This window comes from Pavona decussata, unplaced genomic scaffold (assembly GCF_977016875.1).
Source record: "Pavona decussata unplaced genomic scaffold, jaPavDecu1.1 SCAFFOLD_21, whole genome shotgun sequence".
Classification (NCBI taxonomy): domain Eukaryota; kingdom Metazoa; phylum Cnidaria; class Anthozoa; order Scleractinia; family Agariciidae; genus Pavona; species Pavona decussata.
This window is the reverse complement of record NW_028145444.1, coordinates 6380674-6400000: the sequence shown is the minus strand read 5'-3', so window position 1 is coordinate 6400000 and position 19327 is coordinate 6380674. Positions and strand designations below refer to the sequence as shown.

General features: G+C 37.9%; 1 protein-coding gene and 2 long non-coding RNA genes across 3 annotated transcripts in view; 2 read left to right on the top strand and 1 right to left on the bottom strand.

The window, feature by feature from the left end:
* LOC146486488 (uncharacterized) overlaps nucleotides 1–19312 on the top strand; it is a 37497-nt gene extending 18185 nt beyond the window's left edge. The window contains exons 9-18 of the mRNA XM_085101215.1: nucleotides 290–508; nucleotides 1352–1728; nucleotides 9832–9999; nucleotides 10269–10379; nucleotides 10850–10969; nucleotides 11374–11464; nucleotides 11734–12108; nucleotides 13402–13542; nucleotides 14172–14408; nucleotides 17449–19312. Of these exons, the coding sequence (XP_084957341.1) occupies nucleotides 290–508; nucleotides 1352–1728; nucleotides 9832–9999; nucleotides 10269–10379; nucleotides 10850–10969; nucleotides 11374–11464; nucleotides 11734–12108; nucleotides 13402–13542; nucleotides 14172–14408; nucleotides 17449–17795 (2186 nt within the window). The 3' untranslated portion in view covers nucleotides 17796–19312. The remainder of the gene's footprint in view (nucleotides 1–289; nucleotides 509–1351; nucleotides 1729–9831; nucleotides 10000–10268; nucleotides 10380–10849; nucleotides 10970–11373; nucleotides 11465–11733; nucleotides 12109–13401; nucleotides 13543–14171; nucleotides 14409–17448) is intronic.
* LOC146486487 (uncharacterized) overlaps nucleotides 1–19327 on the top strand; it is a 79278-nt gene that overhangs the window by 59819 nt on the left and 132 nt on the right. The window lies entirely within an intron of this gene.
* LOC146486489 (uncharacterized) lies at nucleotides 6779–9164 on the bottom strand. The gene is made up of 4 exons (XR_014859461.1): nucleotides 9083–9164; nucleotides 8918–8987; nucleotides 8380–8545; nucleotides 6779–7992 (listed from the first exon to the last, which is right to left on the bottom strand). It is a non-coding gene; the product is annotated as an uncharacterized LOC146486489 (long non-coding RNA).

Here is a 19327-nt window from a genome sequence, read left to right as displayed (position 1 = left end):
TGGAAGTCTCTCTTTGCATCCAACTTATCTTGTAGCCAGGGCTTTTCTGTGGGGTTTAACTTTTCTTAATTCCGGAGGGGATAGTCTTAGTTAAGGGTAACGGACAATTCTCTTGCGCCAAATGGTCGCCATCACCTGCTTGCCTAAAGTATTGCCAGAGGCTACCACATCGAGTTCGTGCCAGACGAACTATTGCAAGGAAAACGAATGTGACCTTTCTAACTTACTATATTTACTATATGGCAATGCTGCAAGGAATCCACTTTTAATTTTTTGTTCATTGCCACAGACCTCGATCCTTGTCTTAATGTGCATTGTCCACGGTTTGGAGTTTGCAAGACGTACAGTGCGCATGACGGTCGCTGTGAATGTTTTGAACAATGTCCCTCTTATCAGGATCCAGTATGCACTGCGAATGGAACAACATACGACAACAAATGCTGGCACGAGTTGAACTATTGCAGAGGACTGGAGAACAACCTTGTGTACCACCCAGGAAGTTGTGAGGGTAAGGGAGATTTCCCTTTATCAAGTGCTGTTAAAATGAAAAGCCTCCGGGATTCATTGCTATAACAAAAATAAATCAATCGCCTGTATGTCAGTGTCCTTCAGTCGGAATGGCAGGGATCTGCATACAAAACGAAGACGGATTATCCATGCCTTTTTAAATGTAATCGTTTCAAGTGCATGGGAAACTCGTGTCTCGGTGTGATGCTCTAGTTTCAACTCTGATTACCTAGCCTTTCTTTTTTTGCGATTTTGCGCCCCTTCCGTCGCGCGTGACTAGCGTTCAGGGCTCCCCTCCGCTCGCTTGAGAAACATACAAAATAAAGCCTCTTCTGCAGCCTAACTATTACCTATTAATTCTCCCCTGGAGAGAGCCCTGGGTGTCATCTTATACTAAATTTTAACAGATAAAGATTAAGAAAGAGCGAGAATAAATAATTAGAAATTGAAACTCGGGACTCTACGCTAGACTCTAGATTCCGACTCACTTGGTAAATGATTACCGTTTGAAAAGGAAAGTAGAAACAGTCTTCCATATGATGCAGATTCCTTCCACATAGATTAACCAAAGGACTCTGAAACCAACGCGTACAAAGTTAATTTTATTAAGTATACAGTTAAGATATAGAAATAAAGCCCTGGGGTTCCCTGGGATGAAACACTGCTTGGTGTCCTTTCTGTTGTTATCAACTTTGTTGACCTTGTATCTCGATAAATTACAAATGGCACTTCTGCGCAGAAAAGACATCAATTCTTGGTTCTTAACATCTCTTTGATGCTAAGAAAATAAATCTGTCGTGTACTTCAGAACACAACCTTTCTCTCTTTTTATTTTAATTTACAGGTTTTCCAATTGTTCGAGGACGAGAAGAACTTATCCGTGTTCCAAAGTGGCATGATTCTAGCTGCAAGACAATCGCTTTCCCGCCATACCGCTTCTACCCTGATAAGCAGGTCCATGTCCAAATCACCGTGAATCACATGAAATTGAACGACTCGTTGACAGTCCACCATGCTGTTACGTCCTGGACAGAAAAAGTCAATACGGCGAATTTCACCGTTTGTGTCATGCAATCTGGGCGAAAAGAGGAAAATTTTAATCCGTTCGCAACCGTAGACTGGGTAGCTTACCAAGGTGCACCAGTCGAGGGATTGACAGGAATCATTCAGATGCAAAAGTGGTGGTCTGGAACAAACTGTGCAGATGTCACTTTTCCCAAGGTTGGTTTCCAACTAAAATAGAATTCGTCAAATTGAGAGAAATAACAGCTACTAGAAGCCACGAGGGTTTAGCCTTAATACCCTTCACGGCATAAACAAACGTTGATTGATCGATTGATTGATTGATTGATTGATTGATTCATTCATTCATTCATTCATTCATTCATTCATTCATTCATTCATTCATTTATTGATGGACTGATTGTGTTCCATCATAATTGCGGCCCCTGACAATATCTCGAATTCTGAGCATACAGGCCGATAAAATCCTTTAGTATTTTGCCTTGATTTCAGCCCTCCAGGACGACCAAACCAAGGTTAAAGGAAGAAGAGTAGTGAGGGAGGGACAACGGTTTCCCCCTTTTCGAGGGGGAATCTCATTTACTTGGGGGGGGGGCATAAATTAACGACGATGACGTCATGGCCTATTGTCTTGATCACTCATTATAGGATGACGTCATATTTTATTTTAGCCTTACCAACAGGTTATGAACTGGTTTGACAGGTTTATCAATGATGTCTTGCTCTATTTTTAACTTATGGCAGTCATGGGCGGTGTCACCGGCTTGACAGGTTTTTAAAGTTATTTTTGGATATATGACATCATATTGTACATACATACATACATACATACATACATACATACATACATACATACTTTATTGTATAGCTCCCCTTGGGGGCTCTTCCGTCATACATGAAAATAAAAATAATAATAATGAAAACTATTTGCATCTGGATGTTAACATAGAGAGAAAGAAAAAAAAAATACGATAATGAAAACACTATGAATTAAAAAAATCCTTAAACAATCTCTTTTTTAAAAACGCTAAGTTTTCCCGTGTCTCTGATATGCTTCGATACATTATTGTAGATTTTTTTGCTCCACGAAAGGTGAAAGCCCTTTGGCCACTCGCAAGCTCTAAGATCTACAGTTTTCTAAGCTAAAGAATCTGTATTCGGTAGTCTTTTTAGAAAAAAACAAAACACAAATACGCGCGACACCCACGCGTGTGTCTGAGAAAAATAAAGACACACAACTACAAATGACCCGTTTGTCTCCTTTTGTCCCTTTTGTCGTGATTTTGGCATTTCAGGCCTGATAATGGCCTTTCTGGCCTGTTTTTGGCCGTTTCTGACACTCTATATAACCTGACTTTTCCCGAAAACTCAGAAATAATGAAAAATATTTGTCGTCTGTGTTCCTCGCCTAAATTAGCTAAGCGCCTTTCCCGCCTAATGACTAAAAAACAATTCGTGTCAGGTTGAGCTTTTTTGAGGATTAAAGAGTTAAAACAGTCCTTTGTGGTCTTTGTTTCGGTGCTCGGAATAAGAATAATCTGCATACAGAGATTTTGCAATATGTATATCACATTAAAGTCGGTTATGTTTGATGTTGACTGTCCACCTTTACTTACGTTAACAAGGGTCAATGCGCTTTTGGCTTTCAGATCAGGGACTTAAGCTCTTGTGCAACCTCTCTTCCCGGTCCGTTAGCCACTAATTATGCAGAAGCAGTGATCCGACTGAAAACTACATTTGCATAAAAACTCTACGGAAAAAGCCAATTAACTTATCATAAACAATAGACAGCTTAAGTTCCTTGAAATGATCAATTAAAACACAATCAAAACACGCGACTAGTAAAGGCTTGCTATTAAACAAGGTACATTTCTTGAGAGACCTGACTAAATAACTTATTGTCTTTGACTAGCGAATACAGAAAAAGATTTAAACACTGGAGATTTCGAATGAATAAAAGTAACTCTCAATTCTATTTCTGAATCGCCGAGTTTGCCTTCATATGTTTATAATAGTCATCTGTTCTTTTACCTCAGAACGGGTTATGGTTGCTTTAATTGTTGCTTTTAAGGGAATATTGGTTCCATTACGGCAACTTAATGTGGACAGTGGTATCGTTATCTGTAAACGTTTTACCACGATGTCTAATTGGCGACAAGAAAATTAAGGATAATTCATACAGCGAATTTCAATTTTCTTTTCAAATAGTTGAATGTAATGATGAAACTTATGCTTGTCTTTTTGCACTAAAAAAATGTTACCCTCATTGAAATGGTTGTGTAAAGATGCAATAGATTGTTAGTGCTTATCCGTTAATGAGTTTATTTTCTAGAAAAATGATTGTCCAATGATGCAATTGGTAGTCTATTTGCGTTAATGCAATTTCTGGAAATGAATGCCAAAAGGAGCCCTGTTTATGCTTTTGAATGTTAATACATATGCAAACACCTATTGACATGAACGAATATTTTCTATAAATGAACGCAAAAGGTGTATTTCTGTTTTTGCTGACCTTGCCTCCTCTTCCTACTCTTCCTCCTCCTCAATTCTATTGTTTTCCCTCCTTCACCTCCTCCTCCTCGTCCTCCTCCTATTGTTTTCCCTCCTCCTAAGAAGGAGGAGGAGGAGGAGGAGGAGGAGGAGAAGAAGAAAAAGACTACCGAATGCAGATTCTTTAGCTTAGAAAACTGTAGATCCTAGAGCTTGCGAGCGGCCAAAGGGCTTTCACCTTTCGTGGAGCAAAAAAATCTACAATAATTTATCGAAGCATATCAGAGACACGGGAAAACTTAGCGTTTTTAAAAAAGAGATTGTTTAAGGATTTTTTTAATTCATAGTGTTTTCATTATCGTATTTTTTTTCTTTCTCTCTATGTTAACATCCAAATGCAAATAGTTTTCATTATTATTATTTTTATTTTCATGTATGACGGAAGAGCCCCCAAGGGGAGCTATACAATAAAGTATGTATGTATGTATGTATGTATGTATGTATGTATGTATGTATGTATGTATGTATGTATGTACAATATGATGTCATGTATCCAAAAATAACTTCAAAAACCTGTCAAACCGGTGATACGGCCCATGACTGCCATAAGTTAAAAATAGAGCAAGACATCATTGATAAACCTGTCAAACCAGTTCACTGATAGGAGCACTCGGATTTCTTTTTTCCGAGTATGCCTGCGTCACTTTCTTGAATAATCATCATTCTCATTCATTCACCAGGCTGGAAATATACCATCACATTTCTCTCATATACCACACGTTCGACATTCAAATCCTAGCAGTATGCAGGATGTTTGTCCCATGAACCTAGTTTAATGACCTTAGCACCCACGAGTCTCCTGTAGCTCAGTGGTAGAGCATCCGAACTAGTAATCGGAAGGTCTTAGGTTCGACTCCTGATAGGAGCACTCGGATTTCTTTTTTCCGAGTATGCCTGCGTCACTTTCTTGAATAATCATCATTCTCATTCATTCACCAGGCTGGAAATATACCATCACATTTCTCTCATATACCACACGTTCGACATTCAAATCCTAGCAGTATGCAGGATGTTTGTCCCATGAACCTAGTTTAATGACAAAGGAGGAGAAACCACATAGCCCACAATGCATCGCTTCGAACTATATTATCAAAGTGTCGATGTCACATGACCTCCTCATTCCAAAGCGGACTCGTTGGAGGAACAAGCGCGGCAAGCGCCAATGTTTCGGAAATCAAAGATTTTATATTCGTATTCGTCGATACCGAGTATATTTCCGTACTCACAGTGTTTAGTTTACCTTTTCTTAAGCTGAAATGTTTGTTTGGACGTGTGAGTTTCCCTGGATCACTTTCGGAGCGGCGGATGGTTGTGTTGTTTACCACAGCTTAGCACGCGTCTGCTTGATACAGCTTGATAAAGTGAAAATCTGGGCAAAATCTAGTTTGGAATTCCAGGTAAGAATCATTGAAAGTCATAAAAAGTGTACTGTCTGCTTAGAAAATCTAATAAATAGTTAAAGTGTTGCTTTACCGATTGTTGTTGTTACGATTTGCAGATTCATCCAGATGAGGTCAAAGATGATCGACGAAGAAATTACACTCTTTTCTTTTTATGTAAGAATATTGTTTTTCCGGCCCAGGCTGAATATTCTTATTTTTCTGCCGATGTTTGGCTGAATATATTCTTGTAAATATTCTTAGATTATAGCGTATGACATTTCTGTTTTAGAATGTATTGTAGAAGTGTACTGTATGTATGTAATACCTGTAGCATTCATCAAACTGTCATTAGCATCTAAAATTTCGCTAGTGTAGGTTTTTATCGTTTTATTGGTTAGTTTTGCCGTTTGGAGAAAAGAAGAATTTTATAGTTTGGTTATAAACATCTGATTGTGAACATTGTATTTATAAATTTTTAACACAAAAAATATATTCTTTTCAAAATCTCAGCCTTGGGTTTATTCTTAAAATGTTCTTAAAATTTCGCAAATTTCAGCCTCGATATTCTTATGAAATAAATTCTTATAAAAAAAAAAAAGAGCATGCTCAAGCATTTGGGATTTCGATGTGGATGATGTAATTAGAAAGGAAAATGGGTACGACTTTGTTGCATGCGACATGCTTACGACAGGCCTACAAAATGTAAATCAAACCGACAACTTGCTTATGACTGTCATGTACGTCACAACAAACGTCGTAGGATTTTAAAACATGTTTCAAAATCCTATGACAATCGAAGTTATAGGCAATGTTGAATGACGAGAGTTGTGTTCGATTTTTTGCACGACAAGAGCAGCGCGTGCTCTAGAAATTGCATGCGACAGTCGTAAGCAAAAGTTGTACCGTCTAAATCAGCCTTTACTAATATAATGAAGCTTTTTGACAATATTAATTAAGTGCCATTACATTTTGTTCCAGTTCTATTCAGTTCTGCTGTTCAGAAACATTCAGTGCAATCGTTTTAATAGTTTTATGGCACAGATTTTTTAAACCTATGATTAAAAAAAGCTTTTAAAACCGAAAGCCCTTCGAATAACTGCAAATAATGTCAACACTATGTTGGACAGCTCTGGGTCCTCTGGGACCCACAAATTTGTAACTGGCTGCCTGAGAGAGTTTGCCACCTTCTAGAGAACTTAGTTGCCAACTTTATCAAAGAAAATCTACCTGGGTACCAACATTTTCTGTCTTAGAGAAGTGTCCACCTTTAGAGTTCACTGTAATATTTATTCCCATAACAATAACTTCAGTTATGTGGAGTGTTAAACCGTTTGCCTCATGTTGTATTTTCGGTTTTGTCCATATAACAAAAATGACAAAATCTTTGGTTTGTGATATTCAGGTAACTATTTCCCCATTTGCTTTGTGTTTGGTTAAGAAAAAAAATGCTCCCATGCTTTAACATTATCATCATCTCGAATTCTGTTTGATTGCATTGTTTGCATTTGGTATAGATCCCATTTCGGTCTTACAGGCAGTCATTTGAATTTCCAAATGAGAATCAACATTCAGGCTCATGTAAATTTTTGTGATTTTTTATATTCCATGATTTTAATTTATCATGTGTAATGTGGCATGAGGTGTTGACAACTGAGATGTTTACCAACCTCATGACAGTGGCCATATTTCCACTTTTTGTTGCTTTTGGATTAAAACCAAAACAAAGTGTACAAAGCATGTCTGAATCAGGTTACATCTTACCTGGGAAGGGTAACTGCATTATGAAACAAAGTGAAAATGTGTTACATCATGTATGCAGTGATAATTGCCTTGTTTGGTATTTATGTTACTCTTAATCCTCACATTATCAAGAGATTGTTTTCATTCCAGTAACTTATTCATGTTTGTTACATTAGCAAGCTCCCACCAATAGTGTAACTCCATTGTTAGGTATAAACCTTGTACAACCAAGTCTTTGTAATAATAATTTATTAGTCACTTCAGGTGTAAGAACTTGGATTTCCAAATCCAAACTAGATCACAAGTACATACCAGATGTATGTGTTGTGATTTTAGTTATCTTTTATTGATTAACTTCTTATTTGAATTTTCCTAGATACTATTTAACAACAAAAACTTGTTAGAGTAGGTTACCACAATTTGACAAAAATATTTAAAAAAAACTCTAAAAATGAAAAACTCAAATCAGAAAGAGATAAAGCCACAGCATCTACACAGTTAGCATGGAAAAAAATCAGGGGGGGTTGGGGCAAGGTAGTTTCCAAGACAATGACTGACAGATGGTATGCCTGTGGTAAGCAGGGAGGTGGGTCCTTCCAACTATGAAGATGGAACTTTCTTCCCTCTGATTCAGTCACAGCCCATGGAGACATAAACAGTGATTATGTGTATCATTGCCATCTCAAATTCAGGTCTTGCATCAAATGAAGAATATGCCTCTTCAGAGCAGCATTCATTCAGAGTCCAATAAAACAATGGTTAATCTGTGTCCATCCTTTAGCAAAATTCCCTGCAATGTGGAGTAAGTGATTAACAAAATGACAAAAAAAAAATAGCACTCCAGATATGTACCTGCACTTGCTGTTAGAAGAATAGTGATAATTCAATGATTGACAAAATAAATATGGCAGTCACTCAAATAAGTGTTGCACCTAAAATAATAACTAGGGGCATTGAAGAAGTGCGGCACTAAACAACTGGAATATTAATAAGCACTCTCTTTAGCACAGGGCCTCTCACTAACAAGATATTTCGTTTTTCTATCATATGTTATTTTAAATAGGTATATATTGTTTTATATACATGGACACCCTCCCTCCAATAAGCAGTGCCCATCAGTAAGGGCCGCACAAAACAGTTGCCACATCCCATGCATGAGTTTAAGTAAATACAGTACTTTTTGCAAGGGGCTTCCTTTTCCCTGAAAAGCCAACGTTCTTCGCGGAGGTCTTTCCTCGCTTTCTGGTTCCAGCAAAGGTCAACTTCACGTGGCCTTTGCTCGGGGTACTACCACTCGCAAACATATGGACGTTTCTCTCGTTCATCCATAATAAATTGATAATCTAGAAAAATAAGAGAACAAAGGTAATAAAAAGATCTAACCAAGTATCTGTTAGTAACGTCTCGAAAACGAACGATGAAATAATAAAAACTCGTAAAGATTTAGAGCAGGTTTGCATTATTGCCGTTACTCGGGGTGCCAAAGGTTATTTTCTTCGCGAGAGAGAAAAAGAACCGCGGCAAAGCCGCGGCAACAAGGCGCAAACACACCTCGAGAGCACATGCTGATGCCGAAAAATACCAAACTTTGCGGCGATAAAACACACTGAAATCGTGAGGTACTTCGAGGTTCCAAACTCGAAATACCTTCAAAATTATCTCATTTTGCTATTCCTATTATCTATGGGCCAAAAGATTTCGAAAACAACGTTCACTTACCACGATTGTTCGAGGTCATTCAGCCATCGCGCAATTTGCAATCAAAATGAGGTCCGAAAAATTGAACTGAAACAAGGACAAAAAGATTGAATTTTTGAGCTAGAGACAGAAGTTTTATAGGCATGATACAATAAAGATTCCCAGAAAACTAAAAAACTAACCTTTACGCAGTTTGATCACTGTCAATTCGGCGATTGAAAAAGCTCGTTGGAAGCACTTTTCGACCGACTGAAGCCATGAGACGGGTGAAATATTAAGCGCAAAGCATTATGGGGCGCTTAGTTTCTCCTCCTTTTTTAATGACCTTAGCACCCACGAGTCTCCTGTAGCTCAGTGGTAGAGCATCCGAACTAGTAATCGGAAGGTCTTAGGTTCGACTCCTGATAGGAGCACTCGGATTTCTTTTTTCCGAGTATGCCTGCGTCACTCTCTTGAATAATCATCATTCTCAGTTCATAACCTGTTGGTAAGGCTAAAATAAAATATGACGTCATCCTATCATGAGTGATCAAGACAATAGACCAAGACGTCATCGTCGGTAATTTATGCCCCCTCAAGTAAATGAGATTCCCCCTTTAAAAGGGGGAAACCGTGGTCCCTCCCTCACTACTAAGAAGGCAAACCTGTCCACGGTACTGTCGGTAGCTAACTCTAATCTTTGAACAACAAGAAAATGTCAAATAATCTAGAAAATATCCATCAAAACTATCGAAAGGAAATAACAACTTTATTCTAAAATTAAAGTCGAAAACAAACCTTTTATTAGCTTCACAACACAGTGCAAATGTGTCTCAAAAAATATCTGTGAGGCTGGTCCTTTTTAGTATTATTTCGGCTATTTTGAAACACAACACAACTTTGCATTACAAATTCCCCAACGTGAGTTTTTTCCTTTCTTTTAATTTTTTAGGACAAGTTTGATGAAGCACCTGTAGTTCTTGTGACGTCAGATCATTTACGAACTGGAAAAGAGTACGATGCCGCTCTTCTCTGGAATGAAGATATTTCCAAGGACTCTTTTAAAACCTGTCTACGGGAAATGCAAAACTTTGATGGGAAGCATGAAGATATTAACGTGGTAAGTTCATAATACGAGCCAGTAACTACAATTTACCATTTCGCCCACCTCTCCTACTCCGAGACTAAAATTTCAGAAAGGATCACGTGGAATCGAATAGTAACTATAACAGAAATGATGTGAATGAACAGTTCCCAGATAGATGGAAATTTTGTGTTTACATAGTCTAAGGTGACAGATAACCAAACGAAGTGCGACGGCGACCTTGGAGTGCACATAGTAAGGATAGGATTTTAACAATTAATTGCTGTCACTCATTATTTTTACAGAATTGGTTCGCGTTCTCCAAGCTACACAAGCCTTTGTTTACTGAGCATGGCGCAATCCATTTTCCAAACACAAATCCACCAACAGATGAAAACAACAACGCTTACTGCGAAGTAAGAATACTGACAATATCATTAAACTAAAGCCGTGAAATGACAGAGGTCTAGTGGCTTAGTAAGTTTAGTTGGGTTACCATAGTATGTAATGATGTGACAAGGCATTTGCGCAATTGGATAAGACGCAAAAGCATTTGATCTACCGTGTCAGAATATTTGTGCAACAATCGGGTCCTGAGTGTGGGCATTTAGTTCTCTGACGCACTATACACGAAAGGAGTCCTGTGGCATTAATCAAGGTCTTGAACAAAAGTAATGTTTCTAATGTAAACTAAAAAGAAAAATAGAAATGCGGACAAATAAGATAATAATCCGCAGTACTTGCTATTAAGATTTCAGAATAAGCTAGACAAGTCTTTTACTCTGAAAACAAGAAAAATTTGAAACACTGAAAAAAATAGCGTGAACCATGTCATTACAATTAAGCGTTATTTATCTGATTATTTTTTTATTTATTTTTGTTTTAGTTTGTTTCATTTACAAGAAAATATAACACAACACCAACAGTACTTTTATCAGCTAACCATAGCACTTCGGTCAGTGGAAACTCAGCTCCAATCCACAATGGTATCACCACATGGATCGAAGTAAGTTTAATTTTTTACATGACAATTTTGTAATTCTTTTATGGCCTCTATTGAGAATTCCACGTATGAGTATGATTGCGTGGTCCTGTCACCGGACATTATTTGTATAGAGAGGTCCCGGGTTAAAACGTAATTTCAGTTGACGTAGTCATTACAAAAATATCAGATAAAGGAATATTAGCTTGAAGTTTGTTGTTGTTGTTTTTGTTTTTATATTTTTGTTGGTAAAAAAAAAAATATAAAAAAATCAGGTTTGTAAACTAAGTACTTAACTCCAACTGAAGATTGGACCAGTTTATTGAAAGACTGGTACATACATGTATACAAAAAATGGGTCTGGCTTTTAAGTAGCGCACTTCTACAAGATGCAACAAGTATGTATTAACTTATATATATGCCTTCAGAACATGAATACATCTGGATTTAGAGCTTGTGTCAAGGAACTGTACGGGACCAGATACGATCCGCTGTCAGTGAGTTATACGGTTCTTACAGGTCAGTTTTTGTCATAAAAATACATAAACAAAGTATTTACTTTAAAACATTCCGCAACATTTGCGTGTTGATAAAAAGGAAGGATGCAGAAATTGTACAATTGGCTGTGCAGTACTTTCAAAAAATTAAGTTAGGCATAGTTAAATTGTCAGTCAATAGAGTTAGAGGGGCGTGGGTCAACAGTTATGAATGGGAATGTGACACCCCGGAATAGAGTTAAATAACATTATCTACTATTAATAAAGTAAACTGTTATGATGTTATTGCAGATATTTGCAATCCTGGGTGGAACTATTTCAATGGCTTTTGTTACTACACAAGTGACACGTGCAGTAACTGGACCACAGCACTGAAATCATGCCGTCGAAAAAACTCAGTTCTTGTCGATGTCAACAATAACGAAGAAAATGTCTATTTACAACACCGCCATAACGGAGAAAAATCCTGGCTTGGCTTAAATGACATCTCCACAGAGGGTAGCTTTACTTGGGCTGATCGCGGTGAGGGGAACTTCTCAGCCTGGGCAAAAAACCAACCAAATAATTTGGGAGAAGAGGATTGCGTACACGCGCTTGGTGTAGAACACAACTATGAATGGAATGACGTGAAGTGCAGTGACTGCCATCAATTTACCTGTAAGAAAGGTGAGTAATTTATCTTACTTTGTTTAAGTTACCGCGAGGCCCTAAATCATACAACCTCCTACGAGCCCAAAAAGGGTCAGTTAAGGATGCTTCAATCGTCATGACGAAGCGCTCGAATCTTATTTGTTATCACGGGGTACTTCATATAATGGGCTCTATGGGGAGGTTCTGGAGAAAGAGGTGTCCTTTTCACTTTCTTGGTAAGCGAAACACGCTCACGATATACCACTTTCAAAGGTCGCAAAAAATGCCTTTGAACCAGAAGGGTGCAGGGCAATAAAAGGCATAAGAAGGGGTACATATTTTGTTTTATATACGCCACTTTTAGGATAAGCAGGGGACTAGGTCGAGTTGCAAATTTTATCTAATTTACAAATTTACACTACCATATAAAAGATCACGTGCCTTAGCTCAGTTGGTAGATTACCGGACTACCGTGCGGGAGGTCGTGGGTTCAAACCCCGGTTGGACCAAAACTCAGGGTCTTTAAATAACTGAGGAGAAAGTGCTGCCTTTGTAATGACATCTGCAAATGGTTAGAGTTTCTAGTCTTCTCGGATAAGGACGATAAACCGTAGGTCCCGTCTCACAACACTTATTCCTAATAATAATCTGTGGGACGTTAAATAACCCTTGGCACTGTTCGAAAAGAGTAGGGCGTGGAGTTCCCAGTGTCATGGTCTATCTGATTAGAGCCGTTGTTCATTGACCTTGAAAAGCCCCAAGGGGGAGTGGTCAATTACATATACATTAAAATACATATACATAAGTTACATTTTGAGAGTTTATATGGTTTTGGGGGACAGTACCAGTACTAAACTTGGTCAAATAACTAATGTAAAGTGATCTTTCATACGGTGGTGTCAATTTATACATTGGGTAAAATTTGAAACTCGACCCAGCCCCGCTAGACCTCAAAGTAGCCGATAGCGGTGGGTGGGAGGAGAGGGGGTGGTTATTATTTAAACTTGATCTATGAGGAGCCCCTTGTTATGCACACTTTATTGAGAGCACTGGTGGGACGACAATGGGTCAGTTTGCTAGGAAGGTCAATTGGTTACGTTGAGCAATTGAGCTTCCTCTAAGGCTAAACTTGCCATCAATATTAGTTTTAAAAAAACTTATATTTCCCGAAATTAGTTTTGTTTTTCCGTTTGCATGAACGAGGTCAGTAAATTTTTTTACCAGCGAAGCCATTAAACTGAAAAAAAAAAATCGTGTCTATGACAAATCCGTTCACCTCATTGATTCATTTTTATATATTTTAGATTTCATTTATTTTTTACCTAACAGATCTTAATGAGTGCAGCAGAGACAAGTACTACTGTCATCAGTTTGCGACCTGCACCAATTATCGAGGCTCATTCAAGTGTATCTGCAACATCCAACAAGGGTTCATTGGTGATGGTTTTGAGTGCAATCTCAATTATGCAGGTATGATAATTACCTCTTCAAAAGCATCAATACTGGATATCACTAAAAGTATGATAGCGAGTTTTATCATCAAGGCTGAGGTTTTGTCGTATGCAGGCAGATGACTTAAACCAATCCCCTTTTAATAACTCACTGCCTCGCAAAAACCGAATACAGGAGCTGTTTTAAACATGATGGCGTTTACTGGAAGCTTTTGCTGAATTGACAGCTTACTTAATTCTCCTTAACCTCGAATTGACAAATGAAAGCATGTAATCCTTTGACACTACTTCCATATGGATTTAGTTGTAGTTTTTGTAGCCTTTCTTCCCACTTTTGTTAACATTTTACAACAATTCACTCCTTGTCTCCAAATTAGAAGGTTTTTTTTGGAACAAGTGTTTGAATTTCAACTGACCTTTCAAAACAATGTACGCAGCCGGTGCATGCCTAATCTCAGGGTCCTGCAAGAATGACACAATTACTTCATCCCAAATTCTTTACAGTCTGTGATTGTATAACTTCGATTTGATTAGATTCCAGTGAGTCTATGAAGTATTCGAGAAGTACCCGATTGCTTCGATGTATGGATGGATTAGTTGTTTATTGTGAGGTTTCAATAGTATTGTATTGTTTCATTTTTTGTGTAGGGGGACTATCAGACTCTGTTATTTTGAGAGGTAACCTACAGTACTTAACACCTTTGAGTGATTGGCTCAAACCTGTTGCACAGAGTAAGTCATCTGCCTGGAAGCGTTGCTGGCATGCGTCGGTGGACGGCTGGGCTGCATCAACATTTCACTCTCAGTGTGACAATAAGGGTCCGACTGTTACGATTGTTAAAGTGGGGAGCTATATATTTGGAGGGTACACTAGTCTTTCTTGGGGTAAGTGACTTTGTTTTGTTTTGTTTTTATCTTATGAACGAGTCTAGAATTACATCGTACAGTATGTACATATTACATAGCTTAGTAAAAATTCAACATCTGAATGCTGGAGTATAATGCCCTGCTGAGCTATGATCGTTTAATAGTGCTAATCCTTGTGGTCCATCTTAATATAGCAAGTAGGTAGCGTTTTTTCAAACTAATCGTTTTAGAAGCACAGCCAAATGACCTTAATGTAACATTTTAATGAAAATCAATCATGAGTCGTCATAGAATAACCAAGACAATAAAATGTTAGTATATACAAGTATACACATAGTGACTATCACTTTTATTCCATTGCGTATATGCCGCATATCGACAATTAAATCCAATTGCAAGCAGCGGTGTGCATGATGTTTGTCACGGGAACCTATTTTAATGGCCTTAGCTCCCACGAGTCTCTTGTAGTTCAGTAATAGAGAATCCAAACTAGCAATCGGAAGGTCTTAGGTTCGACTCCGTTGGGAAAACTCAGATTTTGTTTTTCTGAGTATGCCTTTGTCACTGACTGAAAAAAAGACATCCATCAAGATGTTAATGTATTTACAAAATGAAGAAAGCAAGGCCGAGAATTGATATCATTGTAGAAACCAAGTTTTGGCTTATTACAAGATAGTTGGAAAGCACTATATTTCGGCTCTATTACAGAGTCATAATCGTGAAAATATCAGTTTACAAGAGACGACTTAAATGTAATAAACTAATTCTTATAAACCGCACTTGTTCGAGACCATACTGGGGATTAAGGCGATCCTGGGGGATCTTCCCATTGCGCTGAGACGTCAATATAAAGTCGTATTGCCGTCTCAAATGACGGTTTCTGATTGGCTCAAAAACTGTCATGTAAGCCTGACAGCACGGCACTTAAATGGGTTCGTCGCGCACAGATGAAAACTTTACTTCTGTGAATCAGATGTGAATGAACATGCGACGTTGGATGGTGTTGTTTATTTCTTTTCATTTGAGTTTACAAAGCTTCTGACACTGTTCAAGGACCACTTATAATATTTTTTTTCTGTGGGTGAACATGTACCATGATACAGCGGACACAACTTTTTTCTTGAAGGTAAGCGAAAATTCGATGAAGAGAACTGTTTACTTAAAAGACTTCTCGAGCGTGAAAGTGGCCACGGTAAATAGCAATGGGCTTAAATTCCAATAAATTATGGCATTTTAAAAGCAAAAGGATCTGTTTCTTTTCTGATGTCTCTTATCTCTAGAAAAATTTGCTCCAAGAGCCCTGCTGCGTTCTCTTCATGGCTCAGGTCTGTCAATTTGATCTTCTTGTCGTAGCGCCGAACGGCAGACTCGGTAATTTTTACAGTATTCTTCGCCGCTTGGTCTCTTTCAAATTTCTAAATCTCCACGGCATCTAAGCTAGGATAACAGTGCTCTGTTTTCGTTTTTGGGTACTAGTATGGTTGCTCTTTTTTATTTTTGCTTCTGGTTGTGAGGTTTATTCATCACTGTTTTCATGTTGTTGTTTATATCTCGGCGGTAACAAATTTTCAATAAAAATTTACTGGTAAAATGTTCAAACTTACTAGCTCGTCTATTTCATCAATGGTAGGTGCTTTATGGACTGTAAATTTTTGCATTTTCTTTGTTTTGACGTAAAAATTAACGCCAAAAATTCAAATAACCCGCCCAGAGAAATAACTGAAGTAAGAATTTCTCTTTTGATCAGCGCTCGATTTGTACTTTATTCGTTTACTTTCTCCAACAAAATGTCAGTATCGCGATAAAAATTTTCGCGACTCCGCCCAATACGGAATATTTTTTCTCCCAACTAGCCGTCAATAAAAAGTCGTATTGACGCCTCAAAATCGAATTTAGTTTATAATATTAGCCTTTATAACCCACCCATTAATTTTCGCCCGATTTTATTGGCTACTTTATGTCACGTGGTGCAAATTCACAGGACGGTTATCACGCAATAACCCCCGCCTGCGTCTATATTTGCCCTCCTATTATTTCCATTGAAAAGAAACAAAGCCAGCGGAAAAAAACCAGCTCAAGAGTTTCACCTTTTCATCTTTATTATTTTACATGGAAGAAAAACAAACTCGTTTTGTCGATGTCCAGTCATGTTTACAGCAAAAAGCTGGTCGCAAATGCTGTTCCGGATAGTAAAAAAATGTCATTAAAACATGCTGTCAACGTCTTTAAAGGTGTAGAAAGTTTCAGACTTAGGCTTACGCAAACTGAGTCAGTTTGTCGAAATATGGTCCAGTCAAAGTGAAAATAAAGTTCCTGTAAACCAATTGCGCGCATCCGTCATCAGATCAGCACTGGCTTTTTTACGAGCGGTTTTCACGTGATATAAAAATTAATGGGAGGGTTATAAAATAAATAAACCCCTTTCTGGCTTGCTGGTATGTCGGCTGATAGTGTCCTTGACATTATCAGCCGACATACCAGCCGCCTGAAGGGTTTTATTTACTAATTGGTCACTTTTGTACGGACGTCGCTTCGCTTGGTCCGTCAGTACTGTGACGAGCTCAGGCCAATATTCTCCAGTACGGCCCTTGCACTTCAGTGGTAAACACGAAGAACACCTGTGGACTACAGTTGGCTCGCAAAATTGCTATTTTTCGCGAACCTCGAAAATTACAAATAGACACTCCCATGAAAGCAACAGTGTGATAGCACTTGACCTTATGACAATGGAAAACTTTAGATGAATTTTTTTTCCACTTGCAAATTTTCACGACGTTTTTTTAGCACAGGCATTAACTTAGTTTTGTGACTAATGTCCATTCTTCTGTGCCTGTGTCGATTTCGTCAAATAGTTTAGTTTAAAACTCTTAATTTTTCCTATTAATTTGCTATAATTTCACTGAAAATTAAAGGCGGCGTAAAAATACTAACCCTTATTTGCGCCTAACCAAAATACGGATTTCTCACTAAACGTCAGTTGGCTAGTAGGTGAGTACATAAGTAAGTAAGTTTCAAGAAAAGGAACACTTCATAATTATCATTATTATTCTCTTACTAGTGTCTAGGTGTCGTTCGTATGGATACGATTCCAAAGCCTTCCTGTTTTCTTTGGTAAACAAGCCAGGATGGGCACCGGTCAAACTGACTCAAACAGGACAATACAGTTCCAATATGCATTCCACATACGGCTGCTCACATTATGGTCCTACATTTGGAGGAGGGAATGACCTCTATATTTCCAGCTACGCATCATCTAATAGCGGCTCTAGTGCAAACCTTGGGCACACATATGCCCCACCAAGCGGGTACAGGTATTCCAGCACTTTCGCCCGAACCTTCCTGGCTGGAGGAAGTAACGATCACTTTACACCAGACGAAGTAGAAACATTCTACGAAACAACTTAAATGTAAACAGCACATGGCGTGAAGTTTTGATCCTTATGCACCTTGCTACCTCTCAGGACAGTAATTTTGATTTGTTAGATTTTGACGCAAGCTGAGACACAAGAGGGATCGAAGTTAAGTTAGCGCTTTTAAAAATACTCGTAGTTGGATGGCATATCAAGCTCTAAGTTTCCCTTACATGCTTTTGTTTTCGCTCTTATGTTTAGCTTTTTTTTATTTATTTGTTTTTTTTTTTTAATTTCAGTATGTAATTTTACTGTTAACGATCGATGATGCAGTCAAATTGTGGGCATTATTACTTTTTCTAAACTATAGCCAGTGCAAAACCGTTTCTTAACAATAAACTTAACACCAGGACTCGCTTCCTAATAATCATAGCTTGTGTAATTGCGCGACTCGAACTTGCACGAGGCCGAGCGCGAGTAAAAACGACACAAATTTGCTGAGTATACATGCAGGCCTTAACATTAAAGTTCAGTGAAGTAAAAACTAAGTTTACGATGTCAATGAGGGGACGAAAGCGGTGTAAAACACACATTTTTGATTTCTTCCAAACACGGTAGATTGCTTTACGAAGTCACTGGGTCCGTTTAATAGCATCATTTTATTTCTCGTTTTCCTTTTCAAGAGAGCAAGGTGACTAGCACTACATAAAGCTTATTCAGCAGTTAATAACTTTTTTACACAACGCTAAAGGGGAGTAGATTATGTTTTCTTCATTATAGGTTATTTTAGAGAAAATTCTTTGTTGTGGATTGAGATGGCAAGATGTACCTTGTGGCCTGTAAGGTTGCATGGCAAAACATTTTCATAACTTTTGACAATGTGTATTAAAATACGTTTATAAAAATCTGCGTTTAAAATGAAATCTGTGTATTTAAATCTGTTGAGAAAACGTTTATGTGAAGTTTCAGTGAGAATCGAAACAAAATGACTTGAAAAGGTTACAAATTAAAGTTGAATTTGTCAGCAGAGAGGGGAAGTCAATATATATAAACATGATCTCAATAGGCCATTTCCGAGTTGATGTAAGCCTCATTATGAAAGCGAGGCTAAGTGCAAAAAGTCAAAATAAGCACTGAGAGATTTCTTTCAATTTAATGATCAAATCACATCAAAGAAATGAAAACTGTGATTAATTTTCAGTGAAATAATTGTGTTAGGTCAAAATGTAAACGGATGACCGAATGGTATATAATTTGACATATCACGTGGTTTATGCCGAAATTGCATTGCACCACACACGTAATATGCTTTGAGCTTCATTGAGAAAATGAGACCTCGTGCATAGTTTTTATTATGAAAACTAATTTTCACATGAAAAGCTTGCCACTTAGCCTGGCGTTCGTAATGAGGTTCAAAGAAACACAAAAATGACGTATTGAAGGTACTGATAGATAAAACTTACACTTAAGATCCTTTCCTGATTCCACGTCTTTGTTATCTGACCAATTGTCAGATTTTTTTGTTCTAAAATCATCTGTTGATCTCATTTACTGGTGCCGTTTCCCCCGAGCGATGAAGCGGAGTTA